The sequence below is a fragment of the Myotis myotis genome, unplaced genomic scaffold (genome assembly GCF_014108235.1).
Source record: "Myotis myotis isolate mMyoMyo1 unplaced genomic scaffold, mMyoMyo1.p scaffold_m19_p_8, whole genome shotgun sequence".
NCBI classification, from domain to species: domain Eukaryota; kingdom Metazoa; phylum Chordata; class Mammalia; order Chiroptera; family Vespertilionidae; genus Myotis; species Myotis myotis.
The window spans coordinates 22,376,762-22,400,516 of NW_023416390.1; the positions used below are offsets into that span (position 1 = coordinate 22,376,762).

At 52.4% G+C, this 23,755-nt stretch overlaps 1 protein-coding gene across 1 annotated transcript in view; it reads right to left on the minus strand.

Annotated features, from left to right (window-relative positions):
* The window catches only part of CFAP65 (cilia and flagella associated protein 65), a gene marked incomplete at its 5' end in the record, with an annotated part of 30,808 nt that extends 12,175 nt beyond the window's left edge, over nt 1-18,633 (minus strand). Inside the window, 19 exons of the mRNA XM_036319587.1 lie at nt 3,569-3,697; nt 3,981-4,194; nt 5,286-5,414; nt 5,851-6,001; nt 6,204-6,362; nt 7,228-7,452; nt 7,958-8,203; nt 8,912-9,049; nt 10,691-11,050; nt 11,266-11,466; nt 11,764-12,029; nt 12,403-12,625; nt 13,147-13,286; nt 13,579-13,778; nt 13,951-14,117; nt 14,617-14,719; nt 15,119-15,303; nt 17,933-18,084; nt 18,513-18,633. Of these exons, the coding sequence (XP_036175480.1) occupies nt 3,569-3,697; nt 3,981-4,194; nt 5,286-5,414; nt 5,851-6,001; nt 6,204-6,362; nt 7,228-7,452; nt 7,958-8,203; nt 8,912-9,049; nt 10,691-11,050; nt 11,266-11,466; nt 11,764-12,029; nt 12,403-12,625; nt 13,147-13,286; nt 13,579-13,778; nt 13,951-14,117; nt 14,617-14,719; nt 15,119-15,303; nt 17,933-18,084; nt 18,513-18,633 (3,509 nt within the window). The remainder of the gene's footprint in view (nt 1-3,568; nt 3,698-3,980; nt 4,195-5,285; nt 5,415-5,850; nt 6,002-6,203; nt 6,363-7,227; nt 7,453-7,957; nt 8,204-8,911; nt 9,050-10,690; nt 11,051-11,265; nt 11,467-11,763; nt 12,030-12,402; nt 12,626-13,146; nt 13,287-13,578; nt 13,779-13,950; nt 14,118-14,616; nt 14,720-15,118; nt 15,304-17,932; nt 18,085-18,512) is intronic.
* Between the last annotated feature and the right edge of the window lie 5,122 nt (nt 18,634-23,755).

Here is a 23,755-nt window from a genome sequence, read left to right on the forward strand (position 1 = left end):
CCTCCAGTTGATCTGAAATATTTTCACATCAGAAGTGTGAAGAGTTACATCCAGTGCTGTTATGTCTAGGGAGAAGAGATGCCCTCAAAAGTAGGTAGGGAGAGAAGAAGCTGCTGCCACCTTTTTTGGTAGGAATTTGGAATGAAAAATGTATATGCGCTCTGACACAGAAATTATATTTTGGGAAAGTAACCACGTGCACACACACAAAGATATCTATTCAACCTCCTTTGTAGTGGAAAAATATAAAGCACTGAGAACAACTAATGTCATCCAATAGAGGAGTGGTTTCATAATTTATGGCCATGTAATGGGATATTATGCAACTACTAAAAAGAATGAGCTAGATCTATGTATTGATCTGTATTTATCTAAAGGGAATGTTATTAATATAATGCTGAGCAGAAAGTAGTATGTAAAATGTGCTATTACTGAGAGAGAGAGAGAGAGAGAAACAGAATAACCCTGTAGTTTTCGCTGGGTCTGTATGTTGTACAAGTGCTGAGGGAGGAAGCTCTCATCACCTCAGCAGGGCGGACTTGAAGGGGAGCAGGGGAAGTTCTTACTTTTCTCCCATCACCTTGTGTCGGTTGACTTGTTACAGGTGAATAAACAGCTTTTGTCATTTTTATCTGGGGGATATTGACCAGTGGAGATCTTGTCATTTTTGGGGTCATCTAAATAGTTTCAATACTTCCGTTTCCCTCACCGCCTTCACCCAGTCTCCCTCAAAATAATCCCAAGCCCCTTTTCCCTGCTGACCCTCTAGTGTGGGCTCCCCCATCTGGGGGCTGCAGCAGCCTCCCCACCTGTCCCCCTGCCTCAAACTGCTAATCCGTTTCTCTCTCCTAAACCCAGACCAGAGTGACAGGCCTGGTAAGTAGATGATGTCTTTGCCCTTCGTCCCAGTTTACATCCCATGGATGCTCTTGGGAAGAAGTCCAAACTCTCGGAAGGAGAAGGATTCTAAGGCCTAGACCAGCTGTGGGCAAACAAACTACGGCCCGCGGGCCGGATCCGGCCCCGTTTGAAATGAATAAAACTAAAAAAAAAAAAGACCGTACCCTTTTATGTAATGATGTTTACTTTGAATTTATATTAGTTCACACAAACACTCCATCCATGCTTTTGTTCCGGCCCTCCGGTCCAGTTTAAGAACCCATTGTGGCCCTCGAGTCAAAAAGTTTGCCCACCCCTGGCCTAGACCTTGGCCCCTGCTGGATCCATCCCCCGCACAACCCCCCCCCCCCCCCCCCCGCCCCACCACATCTGAGGCCCTCCCCTCCCTCCCCATCAATGCTCCAGTCATGCTGGGCCCTTTCCTCTTACCCACGTACAAGCCAGGTGCTCTGTTGGAAGGTTCTGTGCCTCTCCCTGCGCTTCTCCGGAAGCTGCAGGCCTAGCTTAGTTGTAGCTTCCCCCGAAAAGCCTTTCTCACGTCCAAAACGGAGTGAGGTGGCCTCCTGTGCTGCACATATCACCCTGCACCACAGGCTTGTCTGCCCAGAGAGCCTTGCTGCAGGGCCTGGGCTCTCCTGCATTTCTATCTGAGAGCCAGCCTGGACCCTGTGCCTAGGAAGCCCCAGGGAAATTTAGCCAATGACCCACCGAGTGCACCAGGAAAGAAACGAGGTTAGCAGGTTAGCCGACCCCTGTAAGGAATCTCCCCTTAAACACTAGGCCCCTAGTATTCGCTGCACCCAGGGCAGAGGCGTCAGGGGAGAAGGCTCAAAGGGAGTGGGCAATGGTGTGGCTCCCTGTGCCCCCCATGCTCTCCTCATCCTTGGGATTCTTACTCCATCTGTCCTGCCGGCTGCCGCCCCAGGCCAAGTCCACACTCCCGTTTCTTGCTGGTCTTGGCAAGAATAAAACCTTCGGTTTGTTCTTTATAAACTCAGCCGAGACCAGCTAGAATTTTCAAAAATAGCCTTTTAAGGAAGGGAAGGGAAGCACAACACACAAAAAACCTAGGAGAGTCCAGCCATCCAAGGAAGGTTCCCCGTGCCTGGGCTCCTGGAAGAAGCATAGACTGCTTCCTGAACCTCCAGTGATCTCCCGACGGACGGGCCCCGCGCGTGGGCACTCTGCCTGGGTTTCCTCTCGCCTCGGTTTCCAGCAACCTGGACCCTCTCCACAGAGAGTGGGAGCTGGCTTGCTCCTACACAAACACACATGCACACACAATCCACCAAAATACCCTGCTCCATGCCAGGACACAGGCCAGTGCCATTTTTCCTGCCCCCCCATCTCCTCCCCCCCTCCCCCCCTCAGCCCTGTTGGACCTGGCTCCTGGCCACTAAAGAGCCAGTGAATGGCAGATCCATTCAAAATGGGCCCTAGGCCTTCCCCATCGGCCAGCAGCCCTGCCTGCCAAGCTTCCTTAGTCATTCAGGGCCAGAGCCCTCCCTACTCAGAATCCAGTCCTTCTCAGCAGGAGCCGCCTGGGGAGCCAGTGTCCCCAGAAACCTCCACAGGGAGGGGCAGGATAAGCCAGAATAAGGGGCATCGCACCCCCAAGACTCTGCTCAGGCAGGAAGGTTCCTGAGCTCCCAGATGCCCTGCCTGCGTATTTTCCACCTCATCCACCCACTGTCACGCCCAGGCTGGACTCCTGGCTCTCTCCCCGGCCTGACCCAGATGGGACACTTCTCTCTCACCTCCATTTAGCCAAGGAAAGTTGGAAGTCATCAAAAGGAAGTTTACTAGGAAATCAAGGCGCGTGGCAGAGACAGGGAGGAAGAACAAGAAAAAGCCCTGGCGTGGAAACGGGATGTTTACTGGGCACAAGCTCGGGCCCCAGTGGGAGGAAAGTCAAGCACAGGAAGGGCCAAGCGTGTGGCTTGGGTCTCCGGCCTGGGCCCCGGGTGACTAGAGAAGTGCAGCCTGCCCGGGCCAGCCTCCACCCTCCCGCAGCTCCACGGGGCTTCACTCAGTCACAACTTCCTCCCTGACCCCCTGGCAGCAGCAGATCCCTGTCTTTCTCTCCCCGGCCCTCTCCCCACCTGAGACCCTCTACTCACCCCCATGCTGGCCTGTCCTCACTGGACTGGGCTCTGTCAGGGGTGCCCCAGCGCCCAGCACAGTGCCTGGTACACAAGAGCTGTTCTAAGCATTGCTGACTAAGGAGTGCGGACAGGGGCCCTAGAGTGGACAAATCTGAGGTTAAACCTGGCTGTGCTGAGTGCTTAGCCTCCCGTCTGTGAACCAGTCAGCAAAGGAGGACTTCCCACATGGCTGGCGTGAGGCTTGGAGGAAAAAGGCTTGTGAAGCAGAGCCTGGCATGAAGCAGATGCTCAGTGGACGCTTGTCATTCATTAAATATTGAGATGATGGTGCCGTCTCCAGCAGGTGATGCCACTACTTCCCAGCCCGTGGTCATTTCCCAGACAGTGACAGGCCCTGCGTCCTGCTGGGCAGCCACAGTCCCACCCTGGCCGCCACAGCCCATCGATGGGGTGCCCGCTTTCACAGATGCCAGGCAGCCAGGTCTACCAGCAGCAAGTGAGGGCCTCCAGCACCTACCCCCCTCTGCCCCCAGGCACCTAGCTACCCCCTACTCCAGCCCTACCAGTCCAGGGGCACCACTCCGCTGTTCTTCAGGGCCAGGAGCACCACGGAGGGTGGGGCCTCTATGGTCGCTACCCCAAAATTGAAGTCAAGCTTCAGAGGGGTGTAGACGGGTGCGATTGGACTTGTGCTGCGTGGAGCAGAGAAATGGCTCAGAGACAGGAATAAGAAGAGGGGGACCTCCCAGGGGCTTGGCACTCATCGCCCTACAGGTGGAATTAGGGACTTGGGACTTGGGCAGTACTTAGGATGCCAAGCCGATCCCTGCCTTCTCCAGGCCCCGCGAGGGATGGGCAAGGATTTGGGGGGAGTTAGGGAGCCACTTCTTGGACAGGGCCTGGTGTTGAAGGTGTGGACAGAAAGCGCCAAGAATATCCCCAACAGGCCCTGACCCCCTCCCAGGTTCGGCTCACCTGTGCCTGGTGGGCACCTTGTACAGGAGCTCCCCGGGGGTGGGGTCACGCTCCAGGTAACTGTTGAGCAAGTCCAGGGAGAAGAGGTACCACAGGTGCCTGGGGGTGATGCCCCCAGCACTGCCCAAGGAGCAGACATCCAGGACAGAGAGTAAGGGGTACACGGCCGTCAGGAAGACGCGGCACAGCTCCCGCTTCTCCCCAATGTTGTTATCTGGGGGAGAGGGATGTGGATGAGAGGAGTGGGCTCCCCTCCCGGCTCCCCTGGGGCGGGGCGTGTGGGACCCCTGGGGCCCTGGTTAGGAGCAGCAGATGTCCCCCAGGCTATGGGACGTTTCCAACGACAGCCAGCCCTTGTCTGATGCTTGCACGTACCAGGCACGGTCCGAAGTGCTTCACACACACCACTGTGTTTAATGTGCAGCGCATTTGTGTTCAAACTAATTCTTACTATCAGTTTTATTGGACATAATTTATATGCCATAAAATTAACCCTTTAACGCATACAATTCAGTGTTCTCTCGTATATTCAGACCTGTGCAACCACCCCCACTATCTAATTTTAGAACATTTCCATCACCCCAAAAAGAAACCCAGTAGCTGTCATTCCCATTCTCCCCTCCCTCCACCTCTGATGACCCCTAATCTGCTCTGTTTCTATAGATTTGCCCATTCCGGGTGTTTCACATACATGGAACCATATACTCTGTGGCTTTTTGTGAGTGAATTCTTTTACTCGACATGTTTTCAAGGTTCTTCCATGTGGTAACCTGAGTCAGTACTGATTTCCTTTTTCTTGCCTGTGCACTGTTATTATCCCCATTTTACGGATGTGGAAAATGAGGCACAGGGAGGTTAAACAACCTGCTAAGATTACGTAGCTAATAAGTGCAGGGGCCAGATCCAGTCCCAGGCAGTCTGGCTCAATTCCACACTCTGAGCCACTCTTCTTGCTGCCCTGGATGCTGTCCCTTGCCCCCGAGCAGGCTGGGAACAACTCCATTCCACCAAGGAGGTGGCTGAGGCCCAGGGCAGCTGAGGGTTTGCCTGAGATCCCACAGTAAATCAGCACAGCTCTAACCTCCTCGCTGAACCTCCACGGCTCAGGTGTCGCATACACGGGCACCCACACAGAGGTAGTTGGTATGAGAGGCACACACCAGACACCCTCAGGTGCACCCCAGGACACTCACACTTAGGCAGCTAGCTCTGCCCGGACCCTCCGCATCTCCCCACCCAAGTCCTGCTCACATGGCCCTCGCCCTTTCCTCCAAGCCCTGAATCCGTGTCAGGCGGCCCAGGTACCTCTGTGCGAGAGGAGAGAGTAACTGATGGTCCAGAAGAACTGGGCCCGGTGGTTGGGACAGGCAGTCAGGCAGATGGTGTCTTGGGACCAGGGTGGCATGCTCCCCTCTGTGTGGTCCAGCTGAAGAGCTGCTCAGGGATGACCCAGGTGAGGTCAAGGGCAGAGGGCCCTCAGTGCAGGTCAGAGAGGCTCTGCCTCTCCTGCTCCACTCCAGATATCCCCCCGGGGCTGGCAGAGCACTGGCTGCAGAGTAGGCTCTGAGCCAGAAAATGGGGAGCAGAGTCCCTCCTCCCAGACCAAGACAGAGGGCATCTGTCTTTGTGTCATTGGCATCTTGCTAAACACTTTGATCCACCTAACAGCCTATGAGGTAGGTGCTGCCATTAGCCCCGCTTTACAGATGAGGAAGCTGAGGCTCAGAGAGGGCCAGCCCAATGCCATGCATCTAGAAAGTAGAAGCACCAAGGTTTAAGCTCTGCTTTGCCTGCCCACAAACCGTGGTCTGATTAACCAGTCTTAGCCAGTGCCCGCCGCCTTGGCCCCAGCCCTAGCCCAGGCCAGTACCAAGGGGGTCGTTGCTGATACTCTCAGGGCTGTGCTGCTCCAGGAACAGGCGATAATCGAGGGTGCAGGTGCCTTCGTTCTGGAGCACCAGAAACCTGGACTGCTGGTTGTTCACCACCACGTTCCCAAAGTCCAGCTCCTTCTCCTTTGCCTGAGGGCCAGAGTCAGCCAGCCAGGGTAGGGGGCTCCCCCAGCTCTGGCTTTCCCCCCCCCTGATTCCCCAAGGAAGGGCAGTTCCAAGGGTATGGGCCAGGGGCCAGAGGGCTCCCATCACCTGCCCTCTCAGTGTTGGGTCCCCTGGGGTACACTGACCCCCAGCACCCACCCCAACCCACCGGGATTCTCCCACTCACAGAGATGGTGCTGGTGATGCCCATGCCCACCAGCCGGATAATGTAGTGGGTGGTGGTGGGGGGCTTAGCGTTTGAGGGCAGGCCGGCTTCCCAGACCCACACCCCCACTCGGAACAGGTACTTGGTCTCCTCCAGGGGACTGAAGGTCCACGTCAGCGTCTGCTGTCACAGAGATTCTCCCTGTGTAGGGTCTTCGGGACCCCCCCCCCTCCACGCAGGCTATCTGAAGTCCCATTGCAGGAATCAAGCGATGGTAACCCTTCCTGAGTGTTTATCTTACACACACACTATATATCGTGTTACTTTCCAAAGCCTCTCAATCCTTTGTCCCCACCAGGGAAGTGGTATTATTTTAGTGCCTCGTTTTCTGATGAGAAGCTGGAGATTCAGAGAATTGGGGTAACTTGCCCAAAGTCACACAGTGGTGAGGGTGCTTGATGGGAGCTGGATGTGAACTCTCAAGGCTGACTCCAGAGTCTGTCTCTTGCCTGGCCGATTACTACCCCTACCACGTGTTAGTGGTTTGTGGCCTGTTTTGGCCTCCCAACTAGTCTATAAGGCCCTAGACTAGGATGCTAGCTTGGGTCCCAGCCTGTGCTCCCCTCCAGACAGCCACTGGGACCTCTAGGAGTCCCTTTCCTCACTCCTGGCCCAAATCCAGCTGCTCCAAACCACCTCCCGGTGATCTCACAGTTTGGGGTGACCATGGGTGGAGGGTGGACTCACCCCTGGGCAGTGGCATCAGAAACCCTGGTTTAAGTCCCAGCTCTGCACCTCCTAATTTATCATCTTAGTGAATGGATTTTCTTCTTTAAGTCTTAATTCTTCTTTACAAAATGGGGAGTGATGATAATGGTAACAATCACATCTACTTGTAAGACTGGGGGAGGTGACTATGGATTGAATAGGAGGTGACTATGGATCCAGTGGGAAGTGCACATAGTAAGCCTGGCCCTTGAGAGGCATGAGTAAGAGATGATGGTTGAGGTGAGGATGGCCTTGGGCAGTGGGGCAGGGAACTCACGAGGCTCTCATTGGGTTGGATAAGCCCCCTGGCGGGCTGGGCGGTCAGCATCTTTCGGTACTGCTGGGAGACCCTCCACTCAAACTCCAGGGGCAGACGCGAGGGGTTGTGGAAGGTGAAGAGGCTGGTGGAGGAGCAGCCCACCCGGGTGGGCTTGAAGAAGATGCTTTTGGAGGTGTCCAGCTTCAGCTGCAATGGCTCCTCCCGGCTCTGTAGGCTCACCTCCTGGAGCCAGAGGAGGGAGGTCAGTGCCCTGACTTCACCCTGCAGCCCTGGATCCCCTGAATGTCCAGGAAGCCATGGGTAGGTAGCTCCAAGGGGCCGAAAAAGGCCCCACCACCACCCTGGGCCCGTGCAGCTTCTGTCGAAGGCAGAATAGATTGGGACTGACCCAGATGATTCTTGGAAAGAGCTCAGGGACCGATGGTTCCACCACCCCAGACCCTTTCTCTGGCCTGGCCCTTTCTACCACCTGGAGATAGGAGTCTTGTGTTGCCTTGCTCCTTCCTGTTGAAACTCTGAATCCCTTTTCTTGACCCAGACCCCATAAGGGGCCTGGAGCGGTGAGAGAGCTGCTCACCTCCCTGCCATGCACTTCCTGAATGAGTAGCAGTCTCTTGGCTACTTTAAGTGGCTTTAGAGGCCAATCCCAGCATGTGGCTTTGAAAAGGGAGCAACTCCAGACTACGGCTCACTCCCAAGGACCCAGGCCCCTACTCCTGACTCCTACCTTGAGATACTGGGGGCAAAAATTGAACTGGAAGTAAAAAATGTGCTGTTTCCAGGTGTTGCCCTTGGGGTAGGTACAGATGAGGAAGATCTGGTGGGCCCCAGGGACCAGGAGGCCCGAGCTGGGTCGCAGGGAGATATCTGGGCTGCTCTTGGGGGCCAGGTTGAAGGTCAGCAGCAGGGAGCCTTTGTTGGTGAGAAGCAGGCTGCGGTAGGAGGCCTCACTGGGAGACACTGCAGGAAACAGCTGGGTTGCGAGAGAAGAGGGACCCATGCTCAGATCTACAGGCCCTCCCACCCCTGACACACACACACTCAGGGAATGGAGAGAGGCCACAGCTTGGCACCAAAAAATGCTCCAGTCCTCCAGAGACCTCCAGACAGGGAGATGGAGTGACCATAGGAACTAGCCCCAGGAAACAGGCCTCCAAGACCTCTCCTCAAGGATAAGGAAGAGTTCTTTCATTTTAGGGCACCCTCAAACCATCTTTTGGAAGAACCCGCTTTCAGAGGTCCTGATTCAGGAGCTCTGGGATGAGCAGTTCCTTCTAGATGATTCTCCTGCAGGAAGCTGAGGGGAACCCCACTTTGAGAAAGTGAAAGTCCCAGAAATCCTAGCAAGGGCTCATTCTGTGGTGTCCTACCCCTGACAGGTGCTCAGTAAATGGGGCACAGACAAACGAAGGAGCTGGAGCATTTTAAACCCAAGTGAGAGGACAGGGCTGTATTTCAGATGGAGCAGGCAGGGACCAGCTGTCCAAGCCCCAGGCTCTCCTCAGTTCCAGGGCCATGGCCCGGGAGAAAGTCCCCAGGGACTGACGGTGAGGAGGTTGGGACAGCCAGAGAGGGTGCTGGGACGAGTTTCTCAGACGATCAGAAAAGGGAGAGGGATTTGCAGGCCATGGCAGAAGCCAGGCTCTCTGTCTACTGCCCACTGCTGCTGGGCCATGCTCACCTGGGGGGCGTCCAGGGAATACTGGGGGATGTGGTGCTCCAAGCCAGCACAGTAGCTGTGGCCTTGTGCCCGAAGTGTCAGGCACCAGGAGGGGCACACAGTGCAGTCCTCCTCAATATTATTGAAGCTCTGCAGGACCTGCAAGGGGTGGGGGCGGATCCACAGACAAGCTCAGAGTCCTGTGTCCGACCCTGTGTGGCACCTCAGCTTGCCCCCCTGCACTGCAGGAGTCCTCATCAGGCCCCTCCCGCTGCAAGCCTGGCTCCCCACACTGAGCACTCAGCAACCGCCCTTCAGTCCTCACACCAGCCCTAGGACATCCTGGAGAAATGTGCTTAGAGAGACACTGGCCAATAGAAATATGAGAGCCACAAATGTGAGCCACAGACATAATTTTAAAGGTTCTAAGAACCACATTAATAAAGTGAAACACATGAAATTAATTTCGATTGTTTTATTTAACCCAATAAAATCTTATTTCAACATATAATCAGTATATGTGATTTGTGAAGTATTTTACATTCTTTTCATGCTAAGTCTTTGAAATCTAGAATGTCTTCTACCCTTAAAGCACATCTCATCTTGGACTGGCCACATTTCAAGTGCTTGGTGGCTCCCTGTGGCTGGTGGCTGCTGTATTGGGCAGCACAGGGCTAGGCATGCAACCTAAAAATCTGACATGCTGCCTGGCTGGTGTGCTCAGCAGTTGAGTGTCAACCTGGGAACCAAGAGGTCACTGGTTTGATTCCCAGTCAGGGTACATGCCTGGCTTGCAGGTTCAATCCCCAGTAGGGGGTGTGCAGGAGGCAACCAGTCAATGATTTCCTCTCATCATTGATGTTTCTCTCTCTCTCCCTCTCCCTTCCTCTCTCTCTAAAAATCAATAAAGGGGGGAAAATATCTGACAGGCTCAGCCTCGGCCAAGGCAGGTGTCCACAGCCTCATTCCTACAGACTTCCACATTCCACTGCCAAGGTATTAGAATGGAGACAATTAAAGACTCAGTTTTAGAAAGATTTCTCAAAAGTTTGGATGTGACCTCGTTTACAGATGAAAAGACCAGGGCTCAGAGACATCAAGGCACTTGCCCAGGGTCACGTGGCTGGTAAAGGACTCTAATCTTGCTGCACTGCTCAGGTCTTCTCTGGGCCCCACCACCCAGGCCACCGGGAAAGACAGTGAGGAGACAGTGAGGTGGGCAGAGCTGAGAGGGGAAGGGAGAGAAAGGGCAGGACCAACTGGAGATGAGGAGGGAGCCATATGCGCCTGGGACTGAGGCTGGGCTGGGGTCAGCCTGTGCATGGAGTTTCCTGGCCAAGGGAAGCTGTGCTGTGCTGTAAGCCCACCCCCCTCGCCCCCACACACACCTACTTACCTGGCGCCTTTGTCCCCAGGCCCTGGTTCCTGTCCCCAGCTCCTTTAGAGGGACTACTTCCTACTTCAAGGACTAGAAGAGAAGCCAGGAGCAACTCTTCCTACACCAGAATTCCCCCTGGGCTGGACCCAGCTGAGATCTCCCTCTGAGGGGGTGGGAAGCCACACGTGACTGAGACATAATCACACAAGACAAGAAGGCCCTCAGCCAAGGCAGGCCCTGAGCCTGGGAGAACACAAACCAGTAAGGCTACTTCCCAGCCAAGAAGCCAAGGAGAAGAGCCTGGCAAGGAGAAAAGAGGATAGATCCTATAGGATCCCTCTGTCACCCCCTCAGACCCCGTCCTGCCATTCAGGCTCTGGGCCAGAGAACCCGCCTTCCCCATCCTGTGTATCTGCACACACCTTATAGATGGCGAAGGCTTCGAGCTCCACCACATAGAGAGAGTTTGGGTGAGGCGGGTGGAAGTGTAGGCGCATGGCCGTGGACTTGAGCGGGGGCACATCACAGGTTTCTGGGGTCACCCAGAAGGGGCAGTTAGACCTGTGTGTCCAGACCACAATGATCCTGCCCTTGGTGTGGTTCACCAGGCACAGTGGGACAGGGTTGGGATCCTCAGGTCCGGTGCAGGCACCAAAATCCACCTCAACAGGCTCCAGGCTGACGGGCGGGGGGAAGATGGCCAAGTCCTTGGTGCCATCGTAGAAGTACTCAGTCATGGGGGGGATGATGGGATACTGCGGCGCCGGCACATCCTCCAGGTCCTGGTGGGAGAGACAAGCCGGTGGAGGCCCAGCTGCATTCCTCCAGCATGGCCCTCACCTGTATGATTCTTTCTGGACAAAGCTGCCAGAACTCTGCACAAGTCACCCCACCATGCTATGGAGGCACAGGGCTGCCCAAGAATTGCTAAAGAGGGGGCATGAATCTGGGGGGGGGAGGGTAGCCTGCCCCCAGGGCCCAGTGGGGTCCATCGAACCTCCATGGGAATCATGAGGGCTCCATTCTTATCCTGTTCCAGCTTCTTCTCGCTCAGCATCTGGCCCAGGATGTCAGGGGGGTAGAGCGTCAGGCCCCGAGCCAGGTGTGTGCGGTACCAAACGAGGTGCTGAGGCTTCAGAATGGCCGGCTTGGTGCTGTCTGAGTGGCAGGTCCCGATCAGGTCCAGGAACAGTGGGTCCTGTGACATTTGTCCATGTGAAGCTGGATTTCAGCCCCCACTCACCATCAGCTGGTCAGGGCACAGTTTGAATGAGCTTGCCCAGGGGTGTGGGTCGGGGTGCTCACTTCAGGTGCCTCCGGCCACACTGTGGCTCCAAAGCCAAGCTGGGGCTCTGGAGGAGACGATCCAGGCAGACAGCCTCAGAAGTTCGAGACAACAGAGGTGAGCAACAAGCATTGTCTTTATGATGGGGCCTCAAGTTGGCCCCTCCAGCTCCCAGGGAAGTCCCTCCTTGACCCCTCCCTCCCCACTCACCTGGTGGTGGATGAGACAGGCCACCCGCCGAAAGTAGATGATGGGGTGAGTGGGCTGGAAGGCACAGAGCAGGGTCATGCGAGCCTTGCCCACCAGGGTCCCGAAGGTGGGCCTGATGCTGAAGACACTCTCCTGGCAGTCAATGGCAAACTGGAAGTGGGCCGTGCAGTCCGATTTGTTCTCAATCCACAGGGACTGCTCTGAGCGCTCTCCGAGGTGGATCCAGCTGAAATTGATGCAGTAGTGCTGCAGGGACACATCAGGACCTGGGCATAGGAGATGGGGTCCCTGTGAGTGGGCCCTGCCGCCTGGGTGGGGCTGAACTATCAGCCTCCCCAAGGGTGTCTCAGAAAGGGTCCCACTGATGGGAGGCGGTGCTGCCTGGAGACAGGCGGCCAGGCTGGAAAGGCTGGGAGCCCAGCAGCCAGAGAAGACCTCCAGGTCCCCAGGAGTGAGGGCAGGCACATGATCTCCAGGTGTCCTCAACTGATTCCTCACTGAGTCCACCAGGGGGCAGCAGACACAGAGGCTGAAGGGCAAGGAGGCAGCCGGCTCTTAGCAGGCAAGCAGCATTTCCCAATCCTAAGCATGGGCTGCTCCTGTCCCCAGAGAATTGCAGCGTCCTGGGATTGCCAGTACCTCTACAGAAACCAACGACTTTGACCAGGGTTTGGGAGGCACAGCCAGAGGGCATAACAGTCACGTAGTCCATAGTTTTGACGTCCAAGGTCTTGGGGTGGAAAAACACCGATACATATTTCTTCTTTCCTGGAGGCACGATGCCACAGGCCGTGGGGCATGAGAAGGCCTGGTCTTTGGGCAGCATGTCTTGAGCCACTTCAATCCTGAAGGGGGCACTCACCTGTGGGGCCAGGTGAGGACAGGAGGGGTCAGGTCACAGGGTGGGGCAGTCTGTCATTACCAAGGTGCCTAGCCAAGGGGGTCAGGGCAGCTGGCATCCAGCCTGTGCCTCACTTGTCAACTTTGGTGACCCTACTTCCACCAGGAGCAAGGAAGGGGGCCCTGCAGTAAGGTGGGGCAGGTTCCTTGCTCTGTACTGGGACTGACCAGAAGGGTACCTCCCCCGCCAAAGGTACCATAAAGGCTAGCTGTGGCTCTGGGGTCAGGACAGTCCTGGGGCTGATCTGGGGACTGATCTGGAGGATCAGGGAATACCGAAGCCCAGTCCCCCAGCTGAGAAGAGAGGAGGACACATGTGGACACATACTGTATATGTATCAATAGACATGGGTTATGTGAGGCTTGGAGCCAAAGGTGTGGAGAGAAAGGGGGACACTCTGTACAGGGGTGGGTGTCAGGAGCACCCAGCCCTGTGGCCCTGAGTCCTGCCCCCACACCCCCCCCCCCCTGCACAGGATGTACCACTGATGGATTATACAGCTTGATTTGCCTCTCGGCGGTGCAGCCCACAGCCACGGAGCCGAAGTGCAGCACTTTCTGGAAGCCCTCGACATCCTGGTCCTCTGGTCCCTTTATGCTCACTAGCAGCTGGGCGCATTTGCCTGAGGCAGAATTGGGGGAGAGTCTTGGGGAAAAACTGACCAGGGCCTTTGTGGCCCCAGCTGAACAGCCCCCTAAAGAAGGTAGGTGAACCCAGAGAAACACTGGTCTATGACACCAAGGAAGGCAAAGAAAAAGCAAAGCTTGCAGGGCTGGGGGTTGGCAAGAAGCTGGTGGAGGTCCCGTGGGGGCCAGGCCAGGGCAGAAGGTGGGGTCGGGGGGCACATGGAGGCTTTAAGACCCAGGGCAGTGCAGCAGGTGGGCTCTGGGGACAGGTGAGAGGCTGAGCCTCACCTGCAGCCTGCAGCTGGATGCTGCTCTTCTGCTTGCTGCCCTCCCCATACCAGCACGTGGCCTGGACTTCATAGATGATAGCCATAAGGGGCTGAAAGGTCACCTTGATCTGGCAAGCCTGACCTGGCTGCAGCAGGCCCGTGCTGGGCAGCATCTGGAATGGGCTTGAGAACTCCCAGGTGAAGAAGGTAGGCAGGTCCCTGGAGGGTGGGGCAAGTCAGAGCCACTGGGCTCCTTATGCTCACTGCCCCTGCTTTAGACAGGTAGAGGCACTGGGCAGCACTCTTTACTCCCCCTACCTTTTCCCCACCAGATGGGCCAGTCTCTCTTCTCCCAGGTACACTCTTGCTTCCCCACCTCTGAGCCCCTTACCCTACATTGTCCAGGCAGAACCAGGCCTCAGCCATGTCCCCCATGGCACACATGGGCAACTGCAGGGACGGTGGGCAGATCAGACTGTGGCAAGGCAGGGTGGCCCTCAGGTCCACAAAGAACTTCCCCTCTTCTTTCTCAAACCACAGCTGGTCCGTGTACTCCTTCTGCAGTGTGGGGGTGGGGCAGAGGCGGTCCCTGATCAGTCATACCTGGGTAGTACTCAGGGACCTTACATTCCACCCCAGCCCATGGCTATCCCCCCAAACCACTGAGGGGTGGGCTAGGCTATGGCTTTCCATCTCAGTCTCTGAGGAGAGGTTTGGTTACCTGTGCTCTACGATTGTCTTGGTCTCAAAGATATGGGGCCCCTTTTGTGGGGAACAACATATTTAGGGGGAACATCCTGAGAGCAGGAAGAGGCCAAGGAACCTGGGGCTTTCTAATGACCAGTATAGTAACACAGCCGCATCCAACTGGAATGAGTTTAGGCTCTAATGAAGTTAGGGTCTAAGCTTTCCAGGGCTTTCCCAGCTGGAGTTTTGCTGCAGTTGGCAAGGGTGTGCATGGTGGTGGTGGGGGAGGGGCCTCTGTGTTGCTCTGTCAGTTCCAAGGTCATTGTGCATGTGTCTCTCATTGCCCTCTGCTCACCATGGTGAGCCTTACCTCCTCCAGAGGCCGGAAGATGATGGGGAGTGTGAAGGTTATGCCCGGGCTCAGGAAGATGGTCTGAGGCATGGCCGTGAAGAAGAACTTGGTCTTGGGGGGCCTGCAGGAGAGAACCAGAAGACACGCACTTCAGGGTCAGGGCAGAGTGATAAGACCCTGGAAAGCTAAGCAGGCTCGAGTCCTTGAGACCATAAAGGGGAAAACCCAGGGCCCTGTCACAGGAGGACCTGTCTCCCTCATTTTACTATTCTTCTTACAGAACTTTATAGGTAGGGTTAGTGTTCCAATAGGGAGGGACACGTAATGGAAGGAACTTTGGACACTTATTCCATTACTTAATCTGGTCACTTGGGTTCCACTTTCGATAATTCTTCAAACTGCACATGTTTTATACACTCTTCTGAATTCATGTAACATTTTAAAAGTTTTTTTTTAAAGAGTGCCTGCTTTGGGGGTTTGAGGGATCAGGGGCTGGGTCTCTGACCACTCACACTCGTACCTGTACTTCATCTTCTGGATTTTCAAGGATAGATTTCTCAGAGCCAGGTTCTTGGTGATCTCCTTCCCTAGTTCCCAGCCTTTCCATAGCAGCTCCTCAGCCACCTCAATGCCCCAGATGACCTTCTTCTTCACTTTGTCCTTCTTCTTTGAGAAGCACACCTGAGTGTCCCTGGAGCTGGTTGGCTGTTCAGTTGCCAGAGACAGAAGGACGAATTATTGGAGCAGGAATCCAAGATCCAGAGTACAGGCAAAGATCTCTCCACCTCCAGAAAGTAATGAATCACACTCCAGCCCTGAGGGATGGGCTGGAGAGAGAAGGTGAGGGGCAGGCAGACCCTGGAATCAGATATTATCTCTACCGAGATAACCAGAATGGTTTTCCAACTAGATTCCTGGCAATCCTGCCCATAAAGCCTCCTGTAGGCCATCTCATCTGGTCCTTGCATCGGCACTCTTAGCGGTCTTAGCTAGCCTTTTGTGTGCCTCAATGCACCCTTAGACACCACGCCTCTCAGATGCTGCCTCCTCCTCCTTCCTCCCCATCCTACCCTTTACTACAGAAGTCTCTGCCAGCTGGAGTGGTATATCACAGGCACTATCCAGACCACAGTGATACTCCTCCATTCCCCCTCCTCCCTCAACTGGCTGGTGGAGTAGAGGAAGGAGCCAATTTGCCTGCAACCCCATGCCCTAACTTTGGGGCCACTCCGAGCACTACTCCTGATGACACTAGAGGTGCCATGTGCCAATACTTCCCATCTGCAATTCCTATCTATTTGAGGAGGGAGGGGGATGGGAAACCCCCTGGGGGGCAAGGTGGAAGGAGGATGAACCAGGTGCTTCTTCCTACCACAGTCATTGCTATGAAGGCTCAACGCATTGCCATTTTATCTTTGACCAAGGATCACTCTTATATTGTTACTAGAGGCCCAGTGCATGAAATTCAAGCACTGGTAGGGTCCCTAGCAGCTGCTGGCTGCTGGCCGGGAACTTCCTCCCTTCCCCCAACTGCCTGCTGCTGCTGCTGCCACTAGCCAGGGCCTCCCTCCCTTCCCCTGGCCAGCCCCGCACCCTGGTCAAACTCCCGGACAACTCCCAGTCAAGGGTGCAATTTGCATACTATGCTTTTATTATATAGGATATAGCTTAAGGAATATTCATCTGTTCAACAAATATTTGTTGACTACCTATTATGAGCCAGATACTGAGCTAGGTGCCAGGACAGCAATAGTGAACATGACTGGCAAATCCCTCCTCTCTTGGAGGTTATACTCTCAATGTCAATATTTGCAGAGTTCAGCTGGCCAACATCGTATTTTCTTTCCCAATTTTTCCATGGAGAAAAGGTTACATGGGTGAGCAAGGGTAATTTATTATAAATATCAGTTGGTGCATCAATCAACCAGGAAAACAGAAGCCACTCTGGATATTTAAAATAAGGAATTGAATGTACAACCAGTAGATAATGAAGTAACCCAAAGTTAGAATCATCAAGAAGCTGCAACCAGCCCTAGCTGGTTTGGCTCAGTGGATAGAACATCAGTCTGGGGACTGAAGGGTCCCTGGTATGATTCTGGTCAAGGGCACATACCTGGGTTGTGGGCTCGATCCCCAGTAGGGGGCATGCAGGAGGCAGCCAATCAATGATTCTCTCTCATCATTGATGTTTCTATCTCTCTCTCCCTCTCCCTTCCTCTCTGAAATCAATTTTTAAAACCCTATATAATAAAAGGGTAATATGCAAATTGACTCCAATGGCAGAATGACCAGAATGACCACTGGACCAGTCACTATGAGGTGCACTGACCACCTCTTGGTCTTTTTCCCCGGCTGGCAGGCTCCGATCGCCCGATAGTGAACCAGGAACCAGGCCTGGGTGGTGGCGGGGGGCAGGGCCAGCTGCGGGCAGCTGGGGAAGATGGCCCTGATCGCAGGCCAGGCCTATAGCCTGTACCCATGCACAAATTTCGTGCACCAGGCCTCTAGTGTGTGTGTGTGTGTGTGTGTGTGTGTGTGTGTGTGTGTGTGTGTGTGTATGGCTAGCCTTTATATATTTTGCAACCACAAATATATATATTTTGCAACCACACCTATGTTAGATGAGGTGGTGAGGTTCTCTGAGACCACAGGCCTGTCCGGAGTGGATTGGAGTCACAGGGAGATGCAACTGCTATTGGAGATGGAGAGGGTGGAGAGGGCAGAAGAGAAATACTCTGGCTTCTCCCCTCTTCCCACCTTCCAATCTCCTGCCAGCTCAGAGTAGAGCAAGGAAGGGTAGTAAGTGAATCTTAGGGCAAACAGGCCTGGAATGGCAAAGATGGAGGGGTGAGAAGACCCCTGGTCCACAGGGAGGCAAGTGCAACCACCACCACATCTAAGGATTCACAAACACAGGCACACACTGCCTCAAAGACAAAGCCATACCCTGTAGTCCCACCGTTAGACCACCACTCCCCACTCCTGCGCTATCACATAGAGAGAACCCTATGAGCTGCAAAAAGTAATCGACATCTATGTATTGGTCAAAAACAAAGTCTTAGGGGTCATGACAAGAAGAGCCTTCTGAAGGAAAAGGGAGCTCCTGGCTACTCTATCAGTCTCCAACTCACATCGTCCTAGAGCCCTCCCACCACGGTCACTCACTGCTACCATCATACCAGCCAGCTTGGTGCTCCCTCTGTACAGGGTCTAGATCTGGGTTTAGACATGAGAGTCAGGTCCTTTCAGATTCCTCCCCTCCCCTCCCCTGCTACCCCTCTGTCAGCCCTAGCCCTGTTGTACCCTGCCTCACCTGCCCCGGATGTGGGCTCACACGGGCACTGATATTGCTACTGCTGCTGCAGACACTCATGGCAATACTGCTGCCAGTGACAGTGGGAATGGCCGTTGTGCTGGTACTCAGGTATGATGTGGAAGTCATGGTATAATCCCTGCTGTCTCTCGTTCCTGTGATGGGGCTTGGGGCTACAAAAAGTAATCAACATCTACATATTGACAAAGCACAAAGTCCTAGGGGTCATGACAAGAAGAGCCTTCTGAAGGAAAAGAGAGCTCCTGGCTAAGCCGGATGTTCCTGCCAGTTTGGAGCTGGGAAGAGACCAGAGGAGAGACAGGAGGGACATGAAAAAGAGAAGCCAATGGAGTAGACTCCCCATGGCCATCATTATCACGGAAGAGTGCCTGGTTCCCAGCTCTGGCAACAGATGTGAGCTGGCACCATGAGGAATGAGCATGAATGAGATCCAGGGCTTTGTCTGGGAACCTAAAGACTCAGCATTCAGCAAAGGCACCTGGAAGAGGAACCCTGCTCTCCATAGCCATACTTGGCATGTCCTAGAAAGCCCCCAGTGAGACTTACTGAAGCATATGCATTACCTTTGTCTGACTTTTACTCTCCGTATCTTTCCTCTGAATGTGTCTTGATCCTGTGAGGAGAAGAATAAGGAGCAAAGAGGCTAATGAGACTGGAGGGCTCTCAGTCTTCTGGGTTTTCTCTACCAGTATGCAACCTGTAGTCCAGGTTTAAAGTAAGCACTCACTGAAATGACTCCTTCCAAGGATAAATGAATCAACTTTTAAAGCAAAGGAATCTATGGGTGGACTAGAGCTATAAGTTATATGCAAATATATAGGCAAATTATATGCAAAATATCATGTGTATGGGAATGTGACCTTTTCCAGAGAGAGCGTCCACAGCTTTCACCAAATACTCAAAACGATGCTTGGCCCTCCTCTAGGGGAACAGACAAGGGTCCCAAACTGGCTGTGGCTCCATCTCCTCAAATACCCTCTTCCTTCAGCAGACTCCCTTCAGCACACACACCCATGTGTGGCTATCATATTGGACAGCATCAATCTAATTCCTTTTTTGAACATATGTATATTTTGCAGACAACTCAGTATCCTTCCCCACCTCTTTGAATAACAATAACAAAATTAATAAAACCTTCTACTGACATTTACTGAGAACTTGCCAGGCAGTGCTGTAAGGCCTCGCATGTACTTTAATTCTTAAAACAGTTTATGAGTAGATGTGGTTTGTCTTTTATTTGGCCTAAAATTATCTCTTTTTAGGCTTGGGGGTCAGCTCCTTATTATAACATATTATGCTTTAGTAGACAATGTTATGGTCACCCTTTAGAAATTTACATACTTCCATCAGACACTCTCCCATCCCCTACCCACCACCCACCCACAGCAAAAGATTCTGTTCATTCAGAATCTGTTCGTTTCCTAATTGGCAACATCTCCAAAACCTCTGATTAGATTCATCCCTTCATTCATTCCCTCACAAAGCATTTACTGGGTGCCTGTTAGGCGCTGGACAAGAAAGGTAAGCCCCTACCTTCAATTGCGAAGTGCACGTTCAAATGGAATCAAAGAAATGCAAGCTGAGGAAACAGAGAAGAGGGTCCCTTACTTTGCTGCTACTAGATGGCTTTGTAGTTCTACCCTGATTCATTAATGCCTGTGACTTCAGGGCTCTGAAAAAGTCTCCAGTCAGCACATGGAACATCCCAGTGAGTGTAGAGGAAATGAGAGAGGATGAGGTAGAAAGCTGGTCCAGGTCAGAGTTTAGGGCTTAGGAGAGTGAGCTGATCCTGGAAAAAAGAAAACTGGGTTCTGGTATCTGCTTAGATTCATTTGAGGTGGGAAAGTTTCTCCAAATCCCCGAGCCTCAGTCTCCCCACCTGTAAAGTGAGGGTTATGCTACCTATTTCACAAAGTTCATGCTAAGCTCAAAGGAAATAAAGGATTTGAAAAAGCCCTAGAGAAACTTATGTTACTATAATTAACAACCATAACCTCCACATTGGCCTGCACCGGTCTTCCAAAAGACACACATCTGCAATCATTATGCAAGGAGGTGGTGTTTTTCAATCAAATTTTCTAATTCTAAGAACTTTAAAAATATATTGTCAGTTTGCTTAATTTTCTAATTTCCAACCTGAAAATTCCTAAATGACCAGTGAGAAAAGTGGCAGGTCGTTGTGTAGAGTTGGGGGAGGAAGAAATAGGTAAAATGAAGGGACAAAATTTACTTATAGCTGTGCCTCTTTTCTCTTCAGGATCCCAGTCTGATTGATCTCGCCCAAGTCTCAGTTCCACGGGACTCTCTGAAGGGCAAGGAGGGGACCCCGGGCCACTTTCCGGAGGAGGCGACCTCTGGGGCAGATACCTTCCTGGCCACTCGCGCAGCTCCTGAGTCCCTGAGATCAACGCTCAAAACTCACACCGCCGCCTTGTTGTCGTCTCCATAGATACAGGAAGCGTCGATTCCTGGTATCCTAGGGCAACTACGGCAGCCCAAATGAGTCATGGCTCAGAGAAGGCGAAAGCGCTGCCCAACTTTTAAGTCCTACCCTGTTTGTTGATTTTACGACTTTCCTTGCAAATAGTAACTGGGCTTCTACCAGTTGCAACATGGTATGTATAGTCCCTTGTTTGTCGTGACCTCCCCGCAATCGTGATTTAATTGACGACCAAATTCGTAGGAAGCTATTCCGTGGACACATCACCTGAGTGGGAGTCGTTCCTGTTCTTTCCCAACGAGTTGGTGACACAGGGTCAGAATCTCAAGCGGAACTTCATTCTGTGATTGCAATTGTTAATTGAAAAGCAGCCCGTAGCATTTCTCATTTGCACATTGCTTTGCAAATGGCTTCCTTTTGCTGGTTGGAGAAGATGTGTCCTTATCTCCTGACCAGCACAAAGTTAACTCTCTGAAGGGATCTGAAGGTTGATGTATGAAGAAGGCATTGTTATATATACTATGGATTTCTGGACCCTTTGTTCATTCGTCTGGATGTATTGTGGGGAAGGGTCTCATTTGGTGAAGATGCCTTTGATGGGTGAAGCCAAAAGTCTCAAAGTTCATTCATGGACAATAAAGATGTTTCACTCCCCAGGACAGTGATGGGGATTGGTGTTAAGGGGAGAAACCTTAATGAGTCTCGGGGTGAATCCAGAAAAGAAATTCTCATTTTGGGACAGTTGGGGTTTACTCGTGAAAGGTTAAAGATAGATTTTGTTGACAAAGTGGACTGAGTTGGCCTGGGAGATCACATGGCCAGATGCTGGCTGGACTGGAGGGAAGGAACAGGCCAAGGGCCCATTTGGTTATGCAAGCACAGTGAGGTTAGGAGTTTACTTGGGATCAAGGAGTGCAGAACTCAGTGAGCTTTGAACTGGTTTTAATGTTATTCTCAAATCTGAGACCTGAAGTTTGGACATGATAACTTTTATGCTGTTTATAGTTTCTGTAATGATTTCATTTTTGTTTTCCCCTATGCTCTTTTGAAATGGTCAGCCTGACTCAGCTGGAATGATGAGACCTGTTTGTTCATTTTTAGGTCAAAAAGAAATAGGGAGAAGTGACTCTGGGGCAAGGCTTGGTGGTGGCCTCAGCAATCCCAGAGACAAAACCACAAGCAGAGCCCTGGCCAGTTTGGCTCAGTGGATAGAGCGTCAGCCTGCAGACTGAAAGATCCCCGGTTCGATTCCAGTCAAGGGCACATTCCCAGGGCTGTGGGCTGGGGTTGTGGGCTTGATCTCCAGTATGGGGCATGCAGGAGGCAGCCAATTGATGATTCTCTCTCATCATTGATGTTTCTGACTCTTTCTTACTCCCCTTCCTCTCTGAAGTCAAATTTCTTAAAAAGTAGGAGGAAAAGGTCATGCTAGGAGCCACACATCCTTGTGCCTCTTCCCTGGGGGACTGTCCCTCCAGAGACCTGCCCAAACCTTGGTGGATTCTGGACTTGGGAATTCTTAGTAGTGCTGACATAAGAAACGTCCAAATGTTTTTTATGAATTTATCTGAGCCAAACTGGCAGAAAGCAAACTCTCAACGGACTGAGAAAAAGCTCTGCAGAGTGGCAGCTTTGCAGCTTAGTTTATACATTAGAATAAAAGGAGGAGACATGAGGAGGGTTACATAAAATCCGTAGATGGTAAATTAAGGGAGCAGGAGAAAGCAAGGTAAGGAAATCTCTGGGACGGAATAAAAAGTAAAACAGAGAGATGCATACTTCTTTTACATTGGTGAGTGCATCATAGCTAGTAATTAACATGTACAGCACATAGAGATGGTATTGAGGGAACAAGATAACAATGAGGGGTTCTGTGGTCTCATGCTCTGGTGTGGGGATTGTGCCTTGAGGGGTCTGGGAAAGGAGATTACTCTGACATTTCTAAGGTATATCTTAGATGCAAAAAGAGACCCAATCTGGACTTTGCCCCAGGAGGTGAACAGCATAGAAAAGAGCGTGGCAAGGAGTTGAGCCTGAGGGTGGGAGAGGATGTCCCCACAGTCATGACTTTAATTGAGGTTTTCTTTAGAAGCCCCCCTTTTCAGAATTCCAGAATATATATATATAAAAGCCTAAGCAATTGTTCAACCATTCGACCATTTGGCCAGTAGCTATGACGTGCACTAACCACCAGGGGGCAGATGCTCAATGCACAGGCATGGAAACATGGAACAGACTGATGAATTGCAGAGAGAAGTGGGGAGTGGGGAAGAGATTAACCAAAGATCTTATATGCATACTAGAGGCACGGTGCATGGATTTGTGCACCGGCGGGGTCCCTCAGCCTGGCCTGCAGGGATCGGGCCAAAACCAGCAGTCCTACATCCCTCGAGGGGTCCCGAATTGTGAGAGGGTGCAGGCCAGGCTGAGGGACCTCACCAATGCACAAATCCATGCACCGGGCCTCTAGTAGGAGATAATGGGTGCTGGGTCCTAGTGACTATATCCTTCATGGATCTAAAAAAGACAATGGGGGTGGTGTTATTTGGTTCAAAGTTCCAAACAAAGGTGAGTGATAATTCAGGAAATTGACAAAGACCAGGATGTAGGAGAACAGGAGGAAGGAGGATGAGTAGGAGATGAACTCAAATCCTTCCAGTAAAAAGCTGGGTGTGGGGGTAATATAGATAAAGCACACTCAGTGATTTGGGCTCCAGTGCACACACACAAAAGTATTTTTCTAAGCATTTTTTCCACACACATCCACACCACCCATAACTCGCTACCTCCAACTCCCATGACTATGGAACAGAGAAGACTCTGGTCTGAGAAATCAGGCAGTTCTGATATTAATCCTGACTCTGCCTTTTACTGGCTGTGGCTTTAGACAAGTCACATGACCTCTCTGAGCCTCACTTTTCTCATCTGTTAATTATCAAAAGGCTGGTGATAATTATCAAAAGGCTGGTGTAAGGACTGAGTAATCATGAATGTGTAAAGTACTTGACACATGCTAGACAACAAAGTTAGACACACACACACACACACACACACACACACACACACACACACAGTCACTGATTGAATAGGAGGTCCCTATAAATAAACCACTTGGCCTGTGCACCCTCCTCTCTTACCACCTCCCAGCCTCTCTGCTGCACACTGGAGAGGTGAGAAGTTTCTCTCCTCTCCACATCCTCCTCTTGTTTCTCCAAGAAGGAGGCTGCCTTGCTGCTCCAGGGTGGAGAAAGACAAAAGGAGATGCCAGAGTAATCTGCAGTCCAGATGGCAAGGCAACCCAGCTCTAGCACTTGTAAAACTCTCTCCCTGTGACTGACTCCATTTGGAGTGTTAGTTTGGAAATCAGGTCTTCATCCAAGGCA